General features: G+C 36.1%; 1 protein-coding gene and 1 pseudogene across 1 annotated transcript in view; both read right to left on the bottom strand.

Annotated features, from left to right (window-relative positions):
• MALRD1 (MAM and LDL receptor class A domain containing 1) overlaps nt 1–20,771 on the bottom strand; it is a 631,174-nt gene that overhangs the window by 239,228 nt on the left and 371,175 nt on the right. The window contains 1 exon segment of the mRNA XM_063780496.1: nt 6,109–6,237. Coding sequence (XP_063636566.1) covers nt 6,109–6,237 — 129 coding nt within the window.
• On the bottom strand, nt 8,111–8,657 carry LOC112204547 (non-histone chromosomal protein HMG-14-like; annotated as a pseudogene).

Here is a 20,771-nt window from a genome sequence, read left to right as displayed (position 1 = left end):
AACCAGACTGCGTTGTACAGACAGAATGAATGACTGGGTGATTTAATCGGTATGAATCAATTGAGATTGTCATTGACTTTTCCTTTCTTTTTAGAAAGAAAGTTTGTGTTATTTTTAAACTTCCTTCTCGTTCACAACTTTTCCTTAACATACAACCAATGTTAGCATATAGAAATGTAATCAGAAAAAAGCCTTGCTGTAAAAATAGATACTAAATATATAGCAAGCAAAGCTTTAATATTTCCACACAAAACTTTCTGGATCCCTGAGATTATTTAAATAAAATATTAGCATTTTACTTCTCAAGCATTATTGTATCTTATCCCTACAAATTACAACCACTTGTATTCATGTACATTCCTTTCGTTCATTCTATATGACTATATATAATCTATTGCTTCTTGTATGCTTATTTATGGGCTCTGTGTGCCTTTTTTGTGTTTGTCATGCCAGTGTTATATAACATAGAATAGTTTTTTATTATGTGATATGGATAAAAAATGAGACATTCCATTCTGCTGGTGTTTAGCCAACACATCTGTAAAAATTCAGAATCTTGCAATGGACATAAAAGACAGTCATCATGTGTTCTTTGGAATGATGTCACCTGCACATTCTTTACTAGTTTTCTATGTAAGTGACTCCCTGATATACAGCCCTACAACATTTATTCCGCATCCTTTTCTATTCTCTGTGATCATCCTTGTACCTCCTGTCCCGACTTGCTTAATATATGACTTCATTTTTGATGCTAAAGATATTTATCCAATCAGGATAAATTCTCTTACATTTCATTCTCTCATTCTCAAAATATGCCACTTTTCTCTTTCCTAAGGCTAATCTCTGTTTATGATCTCAACTCCTTAGGAAAACACTGCTATTGACTTTCCACAGCTTCATTTTCTGCAAAGTTACACATTTTTCCATGTCCTTCAATTTCACATTCTCTTCTAATTCCTTTCTTCTAATTTGCAGCCACACAGCCAGGCTGCCCCTATTAATTTAAAAATATTCACATATATTTGCTTGCTTATATTTCTCACTCTGTATTGGCCTTAGTCATCCCTTTCCATGGCCTTTCACACTTTTATGCAGATTTCCCACCAATCAATAACTGTGATGGTTAATTTGAGATTATTTGAGGTTGTTAACTTGAGATCTTTCCCACTTTTTGATGTGGGCATTTGGTGCTATAAATTTCCCTCTTAACAGTGTCTTAGCTGTGTCCCAGAGATTCTGATATGTTGTATGCCTGTTCTCATTAGTTTCAAAAAACATCTTGATTTCTACCTTAGTGTCATTATTTACCCAAAAGTCATTCAGAAGCAGGCTGTTTAATTTCTGTGTAAATGTGTTGTTTTGAGAGATCTTCTTGGTATAGATTTCTATTTTTATTGTGCTGTGATGGTTGGTATAATTTCGTTTTTTTTTGGAATTTGCTGAGGATTGTTTTATGTACAACTATGTGGTCAATTTTAAAGTATGTGCCATCTGGCAATAAGAATGTATATTCTGTGGTTTGGGGGTAGGGTGTTCTGTAGATGTCTATTAGGTCCATTGGTCAAGTGTTGAGTTCAGGTCCTGAATATCTTTGTTAATTTTCTGCCTCAATTATCTGTCTAATACTGTCAGTGGGGTGTTGAAGTCTTCCACTATTATTGTTTGGGAGTCTAAGTCTCTTCATAGGTCTCTAGAAACTGGCTTTATGAATATGGGTACTCCTGTGTTGGGTGCCTATATATTTAGGATAGTTAGGTCTTCTTGTTGAATTGAATCCTTTACCATATCTACAGTCATTGTCTTTCTTGATCTTTATTGGTTTAAAGTCTATTTTGTCTGAAATGAGGTTTGCAATCTCTGCTTTTTACTGATTTCCATTTGCTTGGTAGGTTTTTCTCCTTCTCTTTATTTTGAGCCTATGGGTGTCATTGAGTGTGAGATGGGTCTCTTGAAGACAGCCAACCACTTGGTCTTGCTTCTTCATTTAGCTTGCCACTCTGTGCCTTTTAATTGGGGCATTTTGCCTATTTACATTCAAGGTTAACATGATAATGCATGGATTTAATCCTGTCATCATGTCATTAGCTGGTTGTTATGCAGATTTGTTTGTCTGGTTGCTTACAGTGTCACTAGTCTGTGTACTTAGGTGTGTTTTTGTAGTGGCTGGTGATGGTCTTCAGAAGCTCTTGTAAGGCAGGTTTGCTGATAATGAATTATCTCAGCATTTGCTTGTCTGAAAAGGATGTTATTTCTCCTTCATTTATGAAGTTTAGTTTGCCTGTATGTGAAATTCTTGGTTGTAGGTTTTCTTTTTCTTTTTTTAGAATGTTGAATATAGGCCCCCAATTTTTCTGGCTTGGAAGGTAAAAGATTCACTGCTGAAAGATTCACTATTAGTCTGATGAGGTTCCCTTTGTAGGTGACCTGTCCTTTCTTTTTAGCTACCTTTAACCTTTTTTCTTTCATTTTGACCTTGGGAAATGTGATTATTATGGCCAAGTGTGGTGGCTCATACCTGTAATCCCACCACTTTGGGAGGCCGAGGCAGGCAGATCACTTGAGATCAGGAGTTTGAAACCAGCCTGGCCAACATGGCAACACCCCATCTCTACTAAAAATAGAAAAATTAGCTGGGTGTGGTGGTAGACACTTGTAATCCCAGCTGCTAATGAGGCTGAGGCGGGAGAATTGCTTGAACCTGGGAGACGGAGGTTGCAGTAAGCTGAGATTATGCCACTGCACTCCAACCTGGGTGACAAAGCAAGACTCTGTCTTACAAAAAAAAAAAAAAGTGATGATTATGTGTCTTGTGGATAATCTTCATGTCTAATATCTTGCAGGGGTTCTCTTCATTTCCTGAATTTGAATGTTGGCCTCTTTAGTGAGGTTGGAAAAGTTTTCATTAACAATATGCTGAAAGCAATTTTTCAAGTTGCTTGCTTTCTCCCTGTCTCTTTCAAGGATACCAGTGATTCATAGATTTGGCCTCTTAACATAATCCCACATTTCTCAGAGAATTTTTTCATTCCTTTTTATTCTTTTTTCTTTATTTTTGTCCATGTTTTTTCAGTAATCCAGTCTTCAAGCTCTGTGATTCTTTCCTTAACTTGTTCTATTCTGGTGCTGATACTTGTTATTACATTGTAAAATTCTTGTAGTGTGTTTTTCAGCTCCATTAGGTGAGTTAGGTTATTTTTTTATACTGGATATTTCATCCGTCAGCTCCTGCATAATTGTTATTCTTAGCTTCTTTGGATTGGGTTTCAATGTCCTCCTGAATCTCAATAGTATTTGTTCCTACCCATATTCTGAATTCTATGTGTGCCATTTCAGCCATCTCACCTGATTAAGAACCCTTGCTGGAGAACTAGCACAGTCCTTTGGAGAACAGAAGACACTCTGGCCATTTGAGTTGCCAGAGTTCTTTCACTGGTTCTTTCTTATTTCTGTGTGCAAATGTTCCTTTAACTTCAGTGTAGATTGAGTACAGTCATTAGAATTCTTTTCTGCATGTTTCCAGAGGGCTGAGGCTTTGCTCAGGGTCTTCATTTGTAGCTGACTTCTTGCCTTTGGTTTGATGGAGGGTATACTAGCAAAGTACTTTGGTGTTGAAGATTTGGGGTGTAATCCAGCCAGCATGTGGCGCTAAGTGCAGTGGTCAGTACGTAGGCTCTTAATCATGTGGCTCCTCTATATTTCCTCACAGTTGCAGCTGTGCTCCCTCTTAATGCCCTGAATGTGTGGGCTCCTCTTCCACCTGAGTGCTGGCTGCAGTTTACAGGCTTGAATTTGTCCAAGTTTTTACTGTGTCGTGGGTGACTATTAAATGCCCTACTTAGTACATCTTGTGGGGAAAATGGTGATTTCACACGTTTTAGAGTCTTCCATTGAAATTAATTCCTTACACTCAGTATTTTTAAAAATACACTTTTGTCGGGTTTTTTTTGTTTTTTGTTTTTTTGAGACGAGTCTTACTCTGTCGCCCAGGCTGGAGTGCAGTGGTACAATCTCAGCTCACTGCAACCTCCGCCTTCCAGGTTCAAGCAATTCTCTGCCTCAGCCTCCCAAGTGGCTGGGATTACAGGCGTCCACCACCAGGCCCGGCTAAATTTTTTTTTTTTTTTTTTTGGTAGAGACGGGGTTTCACCATGTTGGCCAGGCTGGTCTTGAACTCCTGACCTTGTGATCCACCCGCATCGGCCTCCCAAAGTGCTGGGACTACAGGTGTGAGCCACTGCGCCTGGCCAGTGAATTTAAAAGAAGCTAGAAATAACACTAGAAAGTGTTACTCAGTGAACTATAAGTTTTATTTGAGAATGTACATACTATGAAAGAAATACATGATATTTTATACAATTAATACTATAATACTATGGTATTAGTAATAAAGTCTTAAGATGTGTTGATTGTTTTGACTTTTTGAAAATACTTTCATTTAAAATTAAAATACGAAATGAACCTTGAAGACATTAGGGTAAGTGACATAAGCCAGTCACAGAAAAGAAAAATACTATATGACTCCACTGATATGAGGTACCTAGAATAGAAATGAAAGATCTTTTATAGAGATGGAGAGGAGAAGGGTAGTTACCACGGTCTAGGGGAAGGGTGTTATTCTTTAATTAGTACGGTTTTGTTTTTCTTGGATGAAAATAGTTATAGAGGTGGATGGTGGCAGTGGTTGCACAACAATACAAACGTACTTAATGCCATTAAATTATACATTTTAAATGGTTAAAATGGTAAATTTTTTATTATGTATTTTTTACCACAGCTTTTTAAAGTTTAAAAATCTATTAAAAATTTTAAATAGAAAATTGGAAGCATCAGTATAAGATCCTAAGAAATAAAAAATTAAATTGAGCTATACAATAAAAATGTAAATATGCTTGTGTGGTAGTTTGTCTCCAAAAAGGTCACCCTACAACCTTCTCTACATTTGATGTATTTTCCCATTGAAAGTCTAGTCTAGACTTTGTTTTCTCATTGAAAGCCTAGTCTAGACTTTGTTATTTGCTTGGCCATTAGCAAGAATCAGGTATGGTATTATGCAACATCTGAGGCTAAATCAAAGTAACTGTTGCTATTTTTCCTGAGGATCGGGGGACACTTTCTAGTAGAAGCCAGCCCTGTGTACAATGGCTTACCACCCTGTGGCTACCATGTTATGTAAAGCCCAAGCCACATGGAGTACTCTGGAGGATGAGACACCATCTCTAGTAAGACAGAGAGACCAAAGAGTATCAACAGAAGAAGTCATCTTGGATGTGATTATCTAGTTCCACCCTATCAGTTCGACTCAGGCCATCAGAGACAAACTGCCCAGAAGAGCCCTTCATGAATTACTGATCCAAAAAACTGTGAGCAAAATGTAACAGTGGCCTAGACCACTAACTTCTGGGGTAGCTTGTTAGGCAGCAAATGGTAACTGCAACAGGTAGCTGGTATGATATCAATATTCTCTAGGAAAGATAAGATAAATGGAAAAAATATCCTTTTTTTCCAGTACAATATATGGAAAAAAGATGATTTGAATTTAAATATCTGCTCATATTTTAAAATTATATACTTTTATATATGTTTTTAAACATTGCTTGAATTAAAGCTTGAATAAAAATACAATGGAGCCCACCCAGTCCTCTTTCTCCAGTGCAATGTAATTGATAAAAATAATTACTAAACTTGTATTTATTAAAAGTGATCATTTTCAGCCGCATATACAAAATCAACAATTTTTTGGGAAAAAAAATAGAAAAAAAAAAACGAAGACCAATAAAAAAGGCAGATTGCTACCGCAGTTCCTAGAAACTTTAATTCTAACCCTACACACAGTGTGCCTAATTACAGAATGGGATTATTTTTTGGTAAAATGATTTTCTATAGATTTGTTACTGTTCTCAGTATGGGGTAAAGAATATGAAAGTGCTGTCATTTGTATTTGTATTTGATACTTGTATACAAATTTGGGGAAATATTTGGGCTATTCTAAATCTACTCTAGTGCATGAAAATAATATTTCTTCTCCATCATCAACACCAATATCTAACTCTACTTATGAAGGAAAATCTCTGCTGAACTGGCTGCCATACAGCAGATAGATAAACTTACCACAGTGAGCTTCATCAGACCTATCAGAGCAGTCTGGCTTATAGTCACAAAGAAGGTGGGATGCAATGCACTTCTTGTCCCGGCACAAAAAATCAGTGATTTCCGGACAAACCTCAGAGATCTCTCCCACTAGGGAAAAACAAAAAAACAAAAGCAGTATTCCATCAATATTTTCATTAGACTTGAAGATTCCTGTTAGGTATTTTATAGATTTCACACTAGTAAGCAAGTTAAGGATTTCAACAGTTGCCTAAGGTGGACTTCCCCAACTTCCTCTTTCTCAGTCCCACCTTCAATGGTTCAGCAAGTTATATAGATTCTACTTCTGAAATATCTTTTATGCACTTTGATGGTGCTGAAAATCTCCTTGCCTGTGATTCTCATGGATGAGACACTCAAATTTGTGGCCCACAACTACCTGGAACCTGGTAAAGGGTATGTGCAGCCTGCCACCAAATCCTGCTCCTTGTCAGCATGCACTGATGAGATTTTCTGGCCATTTGTGCTAATCGTAATGCTCCTGGTGATCTGAGTCTATAGCAAAGACACTAATTTTAATGATATGTTCCTGTCTTTACTGAAAATTTTACATAAAGAAGATGTTAACTTTATTGGTTAAAGCAACTGTCTATTTCTGCTGAATTTTCACATAAACATACTGGCTGCTGGAGGTTTCATACTCTAAATTTTATTTTGCTTTTTCTGACTCCCATGGGGCAAAATTTTCCTTTTTTATACACATAATTAAAGTGTCCATTGACAAGTACAGAGAACTAACACTATTTTATGCAAATTTTTTGTAGATGAAAACGTATGGACAGTGTTTAATACTCATCCTCGTATAAAAAAATAGTCAAGCCAGCAGACATTGTCAGAAAATTAATTGGCAGCAGACTTCAGGAAATGAATGTGTGTTTTTTTCTAAAACTAAATAGCATGTATTGTGTCTTTTGCGTGATGATCTGAATTTAATTTGATATCACAGTCTAATTTTTATTCATAAGCCAATTTTTCTGCACTGAGCAGAGTCCTGCTACTTCAGTTAGTGTTGTTTTGGTTTGCCATTTCCCCCACCCACCTCAGCCTCCCTTCACCGCACCCCCACTCTACCCTCACCCCCATAACCCTGCCCCCCCCCCGCCCCACTTGGCTTCTTCTGTTTACATCAGTTTTAAACAGAGGTATGACTGTTTACATCAGTTTTAACGAGAGGTATGCCTGTACTCGCTTGTGCAGAAAACATTGTTCCAGATTTAATCGACCGGGTTTATGTCCCTTCACATGGTTTTTAAGATTATTTAAATGTCTAATTTATTTTATTGTAACAGACATTGTGTTGCCAACATTGCCTATTTCAGTGGCACATCACAACCTAATTTAGATAGAAAAATCAAACATTTTAAATGGACAAAGGAAAAAAAGATAAAAAGATATTTTTTCTTTCATAACTGACACTGTATTGGTTGAGGATCAGTACAGACCTTTCAATATGTACACAATTCCTAACACATGTACCAAAAATCTAAAAACCTATATATTGTAATTCTTTTTTAAAGTGATTCCAGTGACTTTCCAGCTTAAAATTTGGAAGCAAATTTTCCTTAAGAGGCTATCAAGTACCAGTATCTTCACATGTTGATAAGCTGTTATCTACATCTCACCAATTCACAATTGAATAGCATGTATGCTACATATGCAAATTTTTGACCTTTCACAGCACAGTAACAAAGTTATTAGGAAAATAGGACTATCACAACCAAAGAGGCTACACAGTGCCCACAATTCTGACAGCAGAGCCACGATCAAGGAGTAGTTTTCTTTAGGAAAAAATTCTACTACAAAACAACATGGGAATAGAAGTAATTTAAAATGCTAAAGACGTTAGATGCAAGATTGTGACTCCATATTGCCATTTAATATGCTTTGTATTATAGGATATAAAAACTAACCCCCATCGATGGAATGTTAAGCTGACACCCAAGACAGTGAAAGCATCCCATAATTCAATATCCCACACTATTCTCTGGTTGTACCAAAAAATAAACAACCAGCGAATGATTTCACCTCTTAAAAAAACGCATTTACACTTAAAAAATAGGATGCGATGGGATTCCCTCCTTCTTAAAAATGTTTCTGGAGCTGCTACTAAACAACTTGCATTTACAAAATGGTTGATAAAAATATTCCCCTGGATTGTACAAGAAGGGAGACAGGGACCACTGATAAGACATGGTACATAGTATTAATCAAACTTGGCTACTTTCTCTCCTGCTTCATCAGAGGCTGGACTCTCCTCAGTTTTCCTTTCCCCGTTTTCTGCAGTTAACTCTTCTTTACTTTCGTGGTTAGCCACTTAGGCCTGTTTTCCCTTTGCTCTCCTTTTCTCTTTTGTTTGTGCTTTTTTGTCTTAAGATGTATCCTTCGCTGCTGCCTTTTTCGGCTTCGCCTGCACTTTTGCAGGAGCAGGTTTACCTGACAACAGCGCTGACCTCCTGTTAGGCTCTTCCTGTGGCGGCCCCTGCAGCAGAGCTGACCTTCCTCTTGGGCATTCTGGCTCCGGAAAGGCGCGTGCGCGGTGCCTGGCGCTGCCGCTCCTCCACCCTCCGAGCTGCTGAGACCCCTGGCGGGGGATGGTGGGAGAACCGGATAGAACCGGATCGGGAGCCCGCCTTCTCCTCTGCCCGCCTAAATTTTTTCAGTACACGGGATCTTAATAACCCATGTAATAACCCAAACTACTTCTTAGAAAATGCAAAGTATTCTTAACAAAAATCCTAACTCTGCAGGAAGGTCATTCATGACATCTGACTTCTTTGCATGGCCACACACCTTTCCATCGTACACGTGGGGACTGAGGCTGATCATTACCTAGTACATAAATCCAAACCCCCTAATAAAGACATTAAAAATCCTTTGTCCTTGGTTCCAGCTTAGTTTTCCAGTCTCATTTTCTGTGACTCTCAAGTACCTGCAATTGTTCTATATCCTATGACTGAAGGTTTCACAAATCTGTCCCTTGCTCTTCGTTTTTTCATGCATTCACAGACGCTACTTCCTGTCTGCCCTGACTATTCCCTCCAGAGCCCCAGGTGCCCGCTGCCCAAACTTATGATTCAATGAAATGACTTCTCTCTCTCTACTTTTGTCTTGCCTTTCTCACTGCCATCTTTGCCCCAGGTGAAACACTTCTGTCTCATGCCACCTAAGTACCCTTTTATTCCTATATTACAATGAGTATCATCACATATAAGAGCTATTTATGCATGGCTGGCTGTCCCCGCAGACTCCAAGCTCCTTAGAACCAGAAGTTTTTATCGTGTTCTCTTGGGCCTCACATAGAACCTGATATATAGTTGGCTCTTTATAAATCTTGGTTATCATAATTTCATAAACAATGGTTTCATCTAAAGGGGGCTTAGAAAAGTGAATTGACATAGAATTTTTAGAGCAATTCTTATATTTAAATATTATTTCATCAGATATGTAGTCAAATGACAATACTTCACAGATTCATAGTGACTTATATTAAAGGTTTACAATTTTTTTATCAACTTCAACAAATTAAATAAAATTCAGCAGTTCCTTTGTTACATAGGTGATTATAGGTTCAGAGGTGATGTACCCGAGTTGGAGGTAATTTACTGACAATTAGGCAGTACTTCCACAAATAAAAAGAACACAACTCTACAGACTTGACTAAAAGTGCATATCCAGAGTCTTTGGATTATGCCCATAATACAATAGCTAAAACCTGTATGATATCCAAAAACAATTTACCAGTAAAATTTGGTATATACAAATATGAAGACTGAAGAAAGAACATCTAAGACAACAGCAAATGGTCCAATTATGGGCATTAAAAAGACGAAGACTTAAAGGTCATATTTACCAAGCAGTTTAGGAACTTTGCCACATAATTTTAATTAACACTAGTGAGAATTTACAGTTAACCCTAGGGCAGTATGTGGACATTTTTCCATATGCAAGTCTATGCATTTGAGATTATTTTATTTTTCCATGCCATAGGATGTAAAGCCATATAATTACTCCACAGGGGAAATGTGCTTTGACGTCACTCTAAATAGTTGGTTCTTTGGCTTTTATTAAAAAAAAAAAGGCTAAAATAGGCTACATCTCTAAATAAGGCTTATTTTCTTTGATAATATAGAATAGCAAAGCCATGAAGAGAAATAAAGTGATGCTCTGAATTGCAGTAAACTGAACAATGACTAGAATATCTATGAAATATTAGGTGTCCAAAGAAAAAAAAAACAAACAGCCTCACATATCTTTTTTAAGAATACAGTAAATTGAAAAGATAGATTTTTTTAATGAAAGACTGTTTTGCATGTGTTTAGCGATTTTATATTTTTTATTCAGCCAAAATGGTAATGATAAAGGCAAAAACTATTCACCTGGTTGTCAAATATATGAAATGAAAGATATCTCACATATTCTATATTTGATGATAAAAGAATGGATGGAACATTGGTGCTCACAATAAAAGTTGAAAATAACCTGGCCGGCAGATTATGGCATATGAAAAAACTAGAATATTTATTTTGCTAGTAAAAGACTGACAAACAGAGATGTAAAGACCTAACTAAAGCATGAGAAACTCAAAGATCCTATGAAGGCCATGGAAAATAATGCAGCCATAAGAAAAGAAAATTTAATCCAGTAAGAACATAAGGTATATATAGGACTAATCTACTGTAGATTTAAACAAACTCTCACCAACATGAAAGTGACATCAATTGAAAACTAGTTTCATTTTACTTTGAAACAGAGCTTACAAATCCTCGATCCTATAAATTTCAATTTGGATTAAAATCGTTTTGTACACAGAGTTCATTACACTGAACTAGATATAATAATTCTATAGATAATATTTATGAAGAAACACTTGTTGTTTTATTACTTTCTTAAGCTGATGACATTCAATATGCTCTGAGATTCCAGACGGCAAGTTTCATATGGACATGCATTTCTAAGTACCTTTGTTTTTCATGTAACCACATGAAGAATATTAAAATGGGCATAATCCCTGCTTTTGAAGACCATGTTATTTAGATGACAAATCCACATATTCAGCTTTGGAATCAACTGAAAAGAAACAATTAGGGTTTCTAAGGCTGCTATATATGTATGGAAGACCTAGTGAAATTCCAAGTACAAGAGAACTTTCCCATGGAATACAGTGAGTCAGGAAACATATCTAAGAAAAGTCCTAAGCAAGTAAACATCTAGATGCATTGAAGGCATGAAAGGAACTTAGACCACAACAAAGAATTTTAACTATCAAAGACTCAAAGATGTTCATGAGTGAGCAGGAGTTAAAAAAACTGATCAGACTTACAAAGGTATGTTGGTCTGTGAAGTACTGGAGAAACTACGTCTTTTGGTTCTGAAAATGCAGATTGACATTTGATTTAATGTGATAAGTAAATGGAAACCTCTGAGCTTTTAAAACATATTTTATTATGGTAAGAGTTTAAACACATAAAAATGTAGAAAAAAAACAATCTCTTCTTCTTTACACAATGTCTTTAACATTTTGTCGCATTTTTCTTTTTCAATTTTTTTGTAACTAGGTTAAATACTTGTAATCATAACATATACACAATATTTTCTCTACCTTTTTATATTTATCATATCATAAATATTTTGTCTGATTTTCACAGTAATCACTAATATCTATAAAATATAATGAAAACTGAATATACCCCTAATTTAGTTAATAATTCCATTATTATTCATCACAGAGTTGTTTCAGTATTTTATATTTAAACAAAACTATGTTTAGCTTCTTCATAATTGGAAGTAGTTATGTAAGACAGACTCCTAACATGTCACTATTGGGTATAAAAATGTATCAATGGATTTGTGTCTTTTAGGGCTTTTGATATCTATCAATAAAATTAATTGCTTTTTTAAAAAGCTACACTGGTTTATTTTATTATTACTATTTTTTTTTTTTTTTTTTTTTTTTTTTTATTGAGACGGAGTCTTGCTCTGTCGCCCAGGCTGGAGTGCAGTGGCGCGATCTGGGCTCACTGCAAGGTCCGCCTCCTTGGTTCATGCCATTCTCCTGCTTCAGCCTCCCCAGTAGCTGGGACTACAGGTGCCCGCCACCACGCCCGGCTAATTTTTTGTATTTTTAGTAGAGACGGGGTTTCACCCTATTAGCCAGAATGGTCTCGATCTCCTGACCTTGTGATCTGCCTGCCTCGGCCTCCCAAAGTGCTGGGATTACAGGCGTGAGCCACCGTGCCCGGCCTTCTTTATTATTTTAAAAATATTTTTAATTTTCATAGGTTTAGGGATGGAAATGGTTTTGGTTACATGATGAATTGTATAGCGATAAAGTCTAGGCTTTTACTGCAACTATAATACAAATAGAGTACATACATTACACTCATCAGATAGTTTTTCATCCCTCGAACTACTCTCTCAGCCTCCCTCTTTCTGAGTTTCCAATGTTCTTTATACCACTCTGTATGCCACTCCATATATCCATAGCTTAGCTCCAACTTTTAAGTGAGAACATGCAGTATTTGGTTCTCCATTCCTGAGTTACTTTGCTTAGGACAGTGGCTTTCAGTTCCACCCAAGTTGCTGCAAAAGACCTTATTTCATTATTTTGTATGGCTGAGTAGTATTTCATGGTGTATATATAACACATTTTCCTTATCCACTCATGGGTTGCTGAGCTCTTAGGGTGATTCCATATCTTTGCAATTGTGAATTGTGCTGTTGATAAACATACACATGGAGGTACCTTTTGTAAATAATGCCTACTTTTCCTTTGGGTAGATACCCAGTAACGGGATTGCTGGATCAAATGGTACATCTACCTTTAGTACTTTAAGAAATCTCCACATTGTTTTCCATAGAGGTTGTATTAGTTTACATTTCCATCAGTGGTGTATAAATGTTCCCTTTTAACAATATCTGTGCCAACATATATTATTATGCTTTTAAAAAGTATTTTCAAATGTTTCCAGTGAGTGGGAAGCATATTCTATGGTTTCATTAATTTTTCTGTAGTCCAATTTGTAATATAAAATTAATCTTTTAAAAAACTGTTGCTATTTTGTTATGAATTATAAAAATAACAAGAAAACCCCATAAATCAATTTTCTGCAAATAATACTCCTTATTTAAGATGAGCTTTATGCTAATTGCATATTGTCTAATAGTAAATTTATTCTTTAAAAAACTGAAAACTGACACATGCACTCTCTTTTTCATGTTCACATACAAGTAAATATGTATGAACATCTGGGTGCATTAATTAAAACAGAAATATTAAAATGCATTTTAGTAGCTAGAAAACTTTTCTTATTTATTTTTATAATTTCAATTTTATTTTAGATTCACAGGGCACATGGCACAGGTTTGTCACATGGATATATTGTGTGATGCTGAGATTTAAGATACAAATAATCCTGTCACCTAGGTAGTGAGCTTGTCACAAAAGTTAGCATGTCAATCTTTGCCCTCCTCCCTCTCTTCTCTTGTCAGTAGTTCCCAGTGTTTATTGTTGCCATCTTTATGTCCATGAGCACCCAAGGTTTAGGCCTCATGTTAAGTGAGAAGATGTGGTATTTGGGTTTCTGTTCCTGTGTTAATTCACTTAGGATAATGGCCTTCAGCTACATCCATGTTGCTGCAAAGGATATATCATTCATTTTTATGGCTGTGTAGTATTCCATAGCGTATAATATGTACATTTTCTTTATTCAATCCACTGTTGATGGGCACCTAGGTTGATTCCATGTCTTTGCTATTGAGAATGGTGCTATGAAGAGCATATGCATTCATGCATCTTTTTTTTAGTAGAAATATTTATTTTCTTTTGAATATATATCCAGTAATGGGATTGCTGAGTTGAATGTTAGTTCTAAGTTCTTTGAGAAATCTCCAAACTGCTTTCTACAGTGGCTGAGCAAATTTATATTTCCACCAGCAGTGTATAAGCATTACCTCACAAGCATCCATTATTTTTTGGCTTTCTAATAGTAACCATTCTGGCTGATGTGAAATGGTATCTCATTGTGGCTTTAATTTGCATTTCTCTGAAGACTGGTGATGTGGAACATTTTTCATGTTCGTTGACCATATGTATGTCTTCTTTTGAGAAGTGTCTGTTCATGTCCTTTGCCTACTTTTTAATGGGTTTTTTTTTTTTTTTTGCTTATCAACTTCAGTTGCTTATAGATTCTGAATATTAGACCTTTGTTGCATGCATAGTCTGAATGTTTTCTCTCATTCTGTAAATTGTCCGTTGACTCTGTTGATAGTTTCTTTTGCTGTGCAGAAGCTTTTTAATTAGGCTCCATTTGTCAACTTTTGTTTTTGTTGCAATTGCTTTTGAGGACTTAGTCATAAATTATTTCCCAAGGTCAGTCAAAAATGGTGTTTCCTAGTTTTTGTTTTTTTTTTTTTTTCTAGGATTCTTATAGTTTGAGGTCTTCCATTAAATCTTTAATCCATTTTGAGTTAATTTTTGTAAAAGGTGTGTGGCCTTATTTTTGGGTTCTGTTCCATTGGTCTATGTGTCTATTTTTTATACCAGTACCATGCTGTTTTGGTTAATGTAGCCTTATAGTTTGAAGTCAAGTAATGTGATGACTCTAGCTTTGTTCTTTGTGGTCAGGATTACTCTAGCTATTTGGGCTCTTTTATGGTTCCATATGGATTTTAGGATAGTGTTTTCTAATTTTGTGAAAAATGATATTAGTTGTTTGATAGGAATAGCATTGAATCTGCTGACTGATTTGGGCAATATGGCCATTTTAATGATACTGATTCTTCCAACCCATGAACATGGAATGTTTTTACATTTTTTGTGTTATTTATAATTACTTTCAGAAGCATTTTATAGTTCGTCTTGCAGATATCTTTCACCTCCTTGGTTAGATGTATTCCTAAGTTTTTTTGCTTTTTTTTGTGTGTGTGTGTGTGTGTGTGTGTGACTGTTGTAAATGGGATTGTGCTCTTTACTTAGGTCTCAGCTTGAACCTTATTAGTGTATAGACATGCTACTATTTTTTGCACATTGTTGTGGATCAGTTACAGGGGCCTTCTGGAAGAGTCTTTCGGGCTTTCTCAGTATAGAATCCTATCATCAGCGAAGAGAGATAGTTTGACTTCTTACCCTATTTGGATGCCTTTTATTTCTTTCTCTTCTCTCATTGCTCTGGCTAGGACTCCCAGAAAATTTTCTATAAAACTGTTTTTTTGTTTGACTTTTTTTTAGCTTTTTAATACATGAATTTTCCTTGTCATCTATCTGTTTTGACTTGTTGATAAATTATCTTTGGACAGTTTTTATGGTAGGCATGTTTCAAAAGTTTTGAATTTGCAAGCAAAAGTTAACCTCTAGTTAGACCTGGTAATTCTGGAGAGGAAACACTGATTGCTATTGAGCAGTGCAAATATGTAGACCAAGATAATGATTTGAACCCCAGTTCTTATAAGAGTTGTAATCTTTGATAAGTCATTTAATGTGATTTCCAAATGAGAATAATAATAATCACTTACTCATACAAAGTACAGTGTGTTTACATCTAGCGATGCCAACAATTTAGAACCTTCCATTTATTCATGCCAGAAACATGTATTAAGCAACTGTCAGACACGATGGAAAATATTGAGATAGCTTTCACCTTCGAGGAATTTATGATCCAATGATGAAAAGTTATTAGTAAAACAGTATATTTAGTGCTATAATTGAATATATTTATGAATTGCTATCAGAAGACAATAAAAGCGGCCCCAGCTTGTACTGGCGTGTTAATATAAATTGTTGATGACCTTTCGAATTACCTACCACGCTAGCTGGTCATTTAACCAAGTAGAATAATAGGCCAGACACTCAATAGAAAGGGATCAATTCCTTTTTGAGTTTCCTTATTTATAAAATTCCATTCTTCTCAGTTTCCTTATCAAGCAAGTTTGGCAACCTATTACAAATAAACATGACTAGAAGATTCATATTTACATAAAGGAAGAACAACATCTGAGAAAATAAAGGGGACATATATTTTGGGAAGATTATGCACCCAAATGTCTCCTCACAGATGAACTACTTATTTCATTTGGTTGCTCTCTTATTCTAGAAGGAACTATCAGAGGCAAGTTTGCAAATAAAAGGACATCTCAGCACTGCCAATGATTTGATATTACATGACCAGTATTTTCAAATATCTAGAACATACACATAATAGAATATTTTCGATTCATCATGATAATTTAAGTCTATCTCAAAAGAATTAGGTTTAAAGGTCAATGCACATATCAGGCAATTAATAGCAACACATCTGAAACTGTAACCTTAGTGATCTCAGTGACAGCAAACTTCAGTTTGCATCAAAATTATCAGAGGTGTTAACAGAGTTACTGGACCATGTATTAGTGCACAGAAACAGTTTAGAAAAATATTTTAAAATGTGATTTCACTGGCAATACACAGAGGCAAGGTGCATGCTGAAAGGAGTATTTCCTGAAGTTTGAATTTTCATATTTTAAATAAAAAGACGACTTCATAAACTGTATGTATACTTGTTTGAAAGAAAAGTATATATATGTATATATACCAAGCTCTCTTTTCTGACATTTTATCTTTAATATTTTGTGCATGGACATATTTTAAATATCCAGTTTTTAAAAATGAATTCTTCATATAATTTTAGAAAAATTGATTGCTGAACCCTAGGTTATGCCTACTTCAAATCACTGGTTTACAGTTTCAGACCCAATCCCCTCCCCCCGCCCAAAAAAAAGCCTGTTTAGAAGGCCTAGAAAGAAGGAAGAAGAGATAACAAGAAATTAAAGCAACACAAGAACAAAAGCTCAGAACTGGTACACCCGACAAGGACCACTATGCTCTTATGCAAAAAGAAGCATTTTCAGTGCTTCAGTGATTCAGAAGTCATCATTCACTCCTTGCCTCTTAGCAATTTCTACTACTGCACTAAAAGGACCCTTGCATAGATATCTAATGATGTCCTAATTACCATTTTAAAATAAATGTCAACCCTTCCCATTCTGGATTTAGTGCTACTGCTGATATGCCGAAAATGGCTTCCACTTTGAAACGTCAATTCCTTAAGCTCTTTGGCATGATATTCCTGGCACCCTGTCAGTGTCTCAACCTTCCTTCTCCTCTCTTGGGTCCTTTTCCAGTCCAGACTTTCAATTGCTAGAAAAACAAACTGTGACTCCAATTCATTTTCCTTGGTAGTCCCACTTGATTTTAACTGCTATCTGGAGGCTGATGGCCCCATGTCTACAATCGCAACCTGTTCCTTTTGCTGAGATCTAAACACTTATTGTACATTTTCTGTGAGATTTCTCTGCAACATATCAGACACACTAAACAGGATTAAAAATTCACACACTAGCTTTTTTCTTTGCCTCCTAATTTACCATTCTCTACTCCTGACTCATGAACAATCTCACAAGAAGCATCCACGTGTGGTCCGGAGATGCACACCATCTTCTTTCACGCACTTGTCCCTCCTCAGCCACGTGGTGGAGAAGGATGGCTGTTTTGGGTCCTGTGGACACGTTTCTATAGCACATGCTTATTTCTGGGCTGTGGCTGCTCACACAGGCACTTTATCAGCTCCTTTTGCTACTAGGTGAGATCATGAGGCTGAGTTCTAACCCATGGAATGTGAGTAGAAGTAATGTGCACACATCCAGGCGAGGCCATACAGACTTCCCCACACTGTTCCCCATGTTCTGTACCTCTCCACGTGGATGGAAAAGTCATGATCAGTGGGATGGACCTTGAAGGCCAGGGATTGAAGGCCTGGGTCCCTGAGTAAATTCAATAGAAAAGCCACCCCACCAATCTGTTTACATGACAGCTGCTGTAAAGTGGATAGGAGATAAACTTCCTGGATTATGTTTTTTTGGGATCTATTTTGTTATAGCAGTAGCCTGATATGATAAGGATGTGATGATGATGATGGTGACACTAGCACTTATGGCGAATTTATACGTGCCTCATTCAATTTAAGCACATTACATATTAATATATTAACTCATGTAATTCTCAAAACAGCTTCGTGAAGCAGGTACTACAATTCTTATGTCACTTACCTAATTTCATGTAGTTACTTAATAGCCAAGCCAGAATACATGCTTTGGCACCACAGTCTTTACCCTTAGCCAACAAAATCCATATGTTCTCTCATCTGACTCAAATATGGATTCCTATAACTCACACCTTAGGTGCTGTTCCTTCCACGAAGAATTATCTGACCTGCCTCAGACCCATCTATCCATCTGGCTCTCCTGGGGCTCCAGATATCCTAATTATAGCACATGATATTGAAATGCTATACAATGGTGCATTTCCTATTTGATTTCTTTACTCTGTAACAGATAAACTAAACTTGCCCATTCTGAAAGAAAATGAAGAATCCTTAAAGGAAGAAACTGTATTATAATCATCACTATATACTCAATACTAGCACAAAACCTAGATATCTTTTGAGTGATCAAATAGTATTTCATGGAACTGTGTTTAAATTTGGTAAAACCGCTTGGGCTGGCTTCACCATTGCAGTGAGAATAGGTGGCTATTTGAAACACCAAATACATTCTAAACATGCTATTTGTACTAGGCTAATTCCTACATTCAATGAATTTAAAATACTTTGGGTAAAATGATTCTTAGAATATTTTACAGTTAAGAATGGTTGCTAAAAAGGCTATCAACCATTGAAAATCATTCAGAGGATAAATAGCCTGTGAGGTAATTATTCTCATTGTCCAAGATAATTTCTGAAATGTGATGTGTTTGGTGACTTTGATACTCTATATAAACACAACTAATGAAGTAATTTACTGGTTGTTATATAGACAAGGAGGCCCATAGTACGTGATGAAATGAGGCAGAAAGCAAAGGTAAACAAACCAGAATTGGGTCAAAGCAATAAGCAGTATTGAAATAATAAATGCTCTTTTTGAGAAAGGTGAACTTAGTATGAGATATAAAATTGCAAGGAAAGAAAAGAAATTAGACTAGGAAACTGTGATCCTCATTAAAAAGGGGCCCTTCTTTAAGGGTACCTTTTCACGTGCTGAATTTTAACTCTAACTTGAAGAAAACCATGATTGATGAGATATGTGTTTAGTCTTAATTAATATTTTCGAATTGCTATATTGAGAGGGGAGTGCACACATTGCTCCTAGCTCATCTCCACTCTACTGAAGGTGAGGTGTAAAATGAAATTTTTACAATAAAGCATCAACGTCATATACATCTGATAGGGAATGGCAAAAGGAAGCAGGTTCAACTGAGCATCTTACTTTTGTCTTGGGAGATGATTATTTCCTTTGTTCAGATAGCTTTTGCTTAGGATTTGCATTGAAGCATTCGCTTATCTGTTCAAAACAATAATGCGCAGTAAGGATATGTGTTTAATTGGCTATATTGTGTGATAGAGTTGATTTATTCTGATGGAGTTTGAAAATGTTAGGGCCAGAGAGTCCTTGGTAAGATTTCCCTTTTAATAAAAGCAGCCCCCAAATCATTTCCTTTCCAACAAAGAGCAGCCTGTAAAATTCAGCTGCAGACATAGAAAGGGAAACTAGAAGCTTGCACAAGCGAATGCCGGCAACTGTGCCAATAGAAAAGGGTTACTTGGGAGCCAGGCATGTTCAACATGGCAGCTCCAACTTCCCTTTTGTCAACCATGTGTACAATAATGAACAGACAACATGGTGACGGCCAGTTAGAGACTCCATCTGCATAATAAAAGATTAGGGTGGGATGACCAGCTTCTTCATGTGCTATGCAAATGTCACACCTGGTCCGACCAATCTCTTGGGCCCTGTGTAAATCAGACACTGCCTCCTCAAGTTTATCTATGAAATCTGGTGCATTTCATCACAAAACTAGAAGTCCCACTTGGGAGCCCCTCTCTCTCTGCAAGAAAGAGCGCTATCCTTTTTTCTCTTTCTTTCGCCTATTAAACCTCCACCCTTAAACTCACTTCTTGTGTGTCCGCAACCACAATTTCTCTGGCATGAGACAATGAACCCCAGGTGTTTGCCCCAGACAATGATGCCACTTCATGACCAAGCAAGTCAACAATTATTGTGTTTATTTATTTATTTATTTATTTCCAACTACTCTAGAGTAGCAGAATAGTCACTCAACTGAGAGCTAACAGGCCTTATTTCTATTTTCCCATTTGTAAAATCCCCCAAGTAACTTTGAATGATATCATTCAATTACTTTGGATCTTTAAAGTGTTATGGAGTTTTGAATATTACACCTTGAAGATACTTAGTTAATTCATTGATAATTCTCTTGTTGCCTTTAAAATATATAAATACAAGTATAAAAATTTCTATAACAAGTCATATAAAAGTATCATTTTCAGCTATGCAATAATATATTCCTCTTATGAGGTAAAATATAAGATTAAAATTCTATTAATATTGTTGAGCACTAAGGGTTAAAACGTATTCTTGTAGTGCATTTCAAGCCACAGGCATTCCCATCTCTGAATGTATGTTTCCACTGGAATGAAAAAATCAAGAATTATATAGAGCTAAGAGTTTACTACCATTGATCCTAAAAAATGAGATGTTGGAATACCTGGAAAAAATGAAAACATTAATGTTTTTCAGTA

The sequence above is a fragment of the Pan troglodytes genome, chromosome 8, assembly GCF_028858775.2.
Source record: "Pan troglodytes isolate AG18354 chromosome 8, NHGRI_mPanTro3-v2.0_pri, whole genome shotgun sequence".
Classification (NCBI taxonomy): Eukaryota; Metazoa; Chordata; class Mammalia; order Primates; family Hominidae; genus Pan; species Pan troglodytes.
Note: the sequence above shows the minus strand (reverse complement) of the source record. Positions and strands in the feature narration are given on the sequence as shown.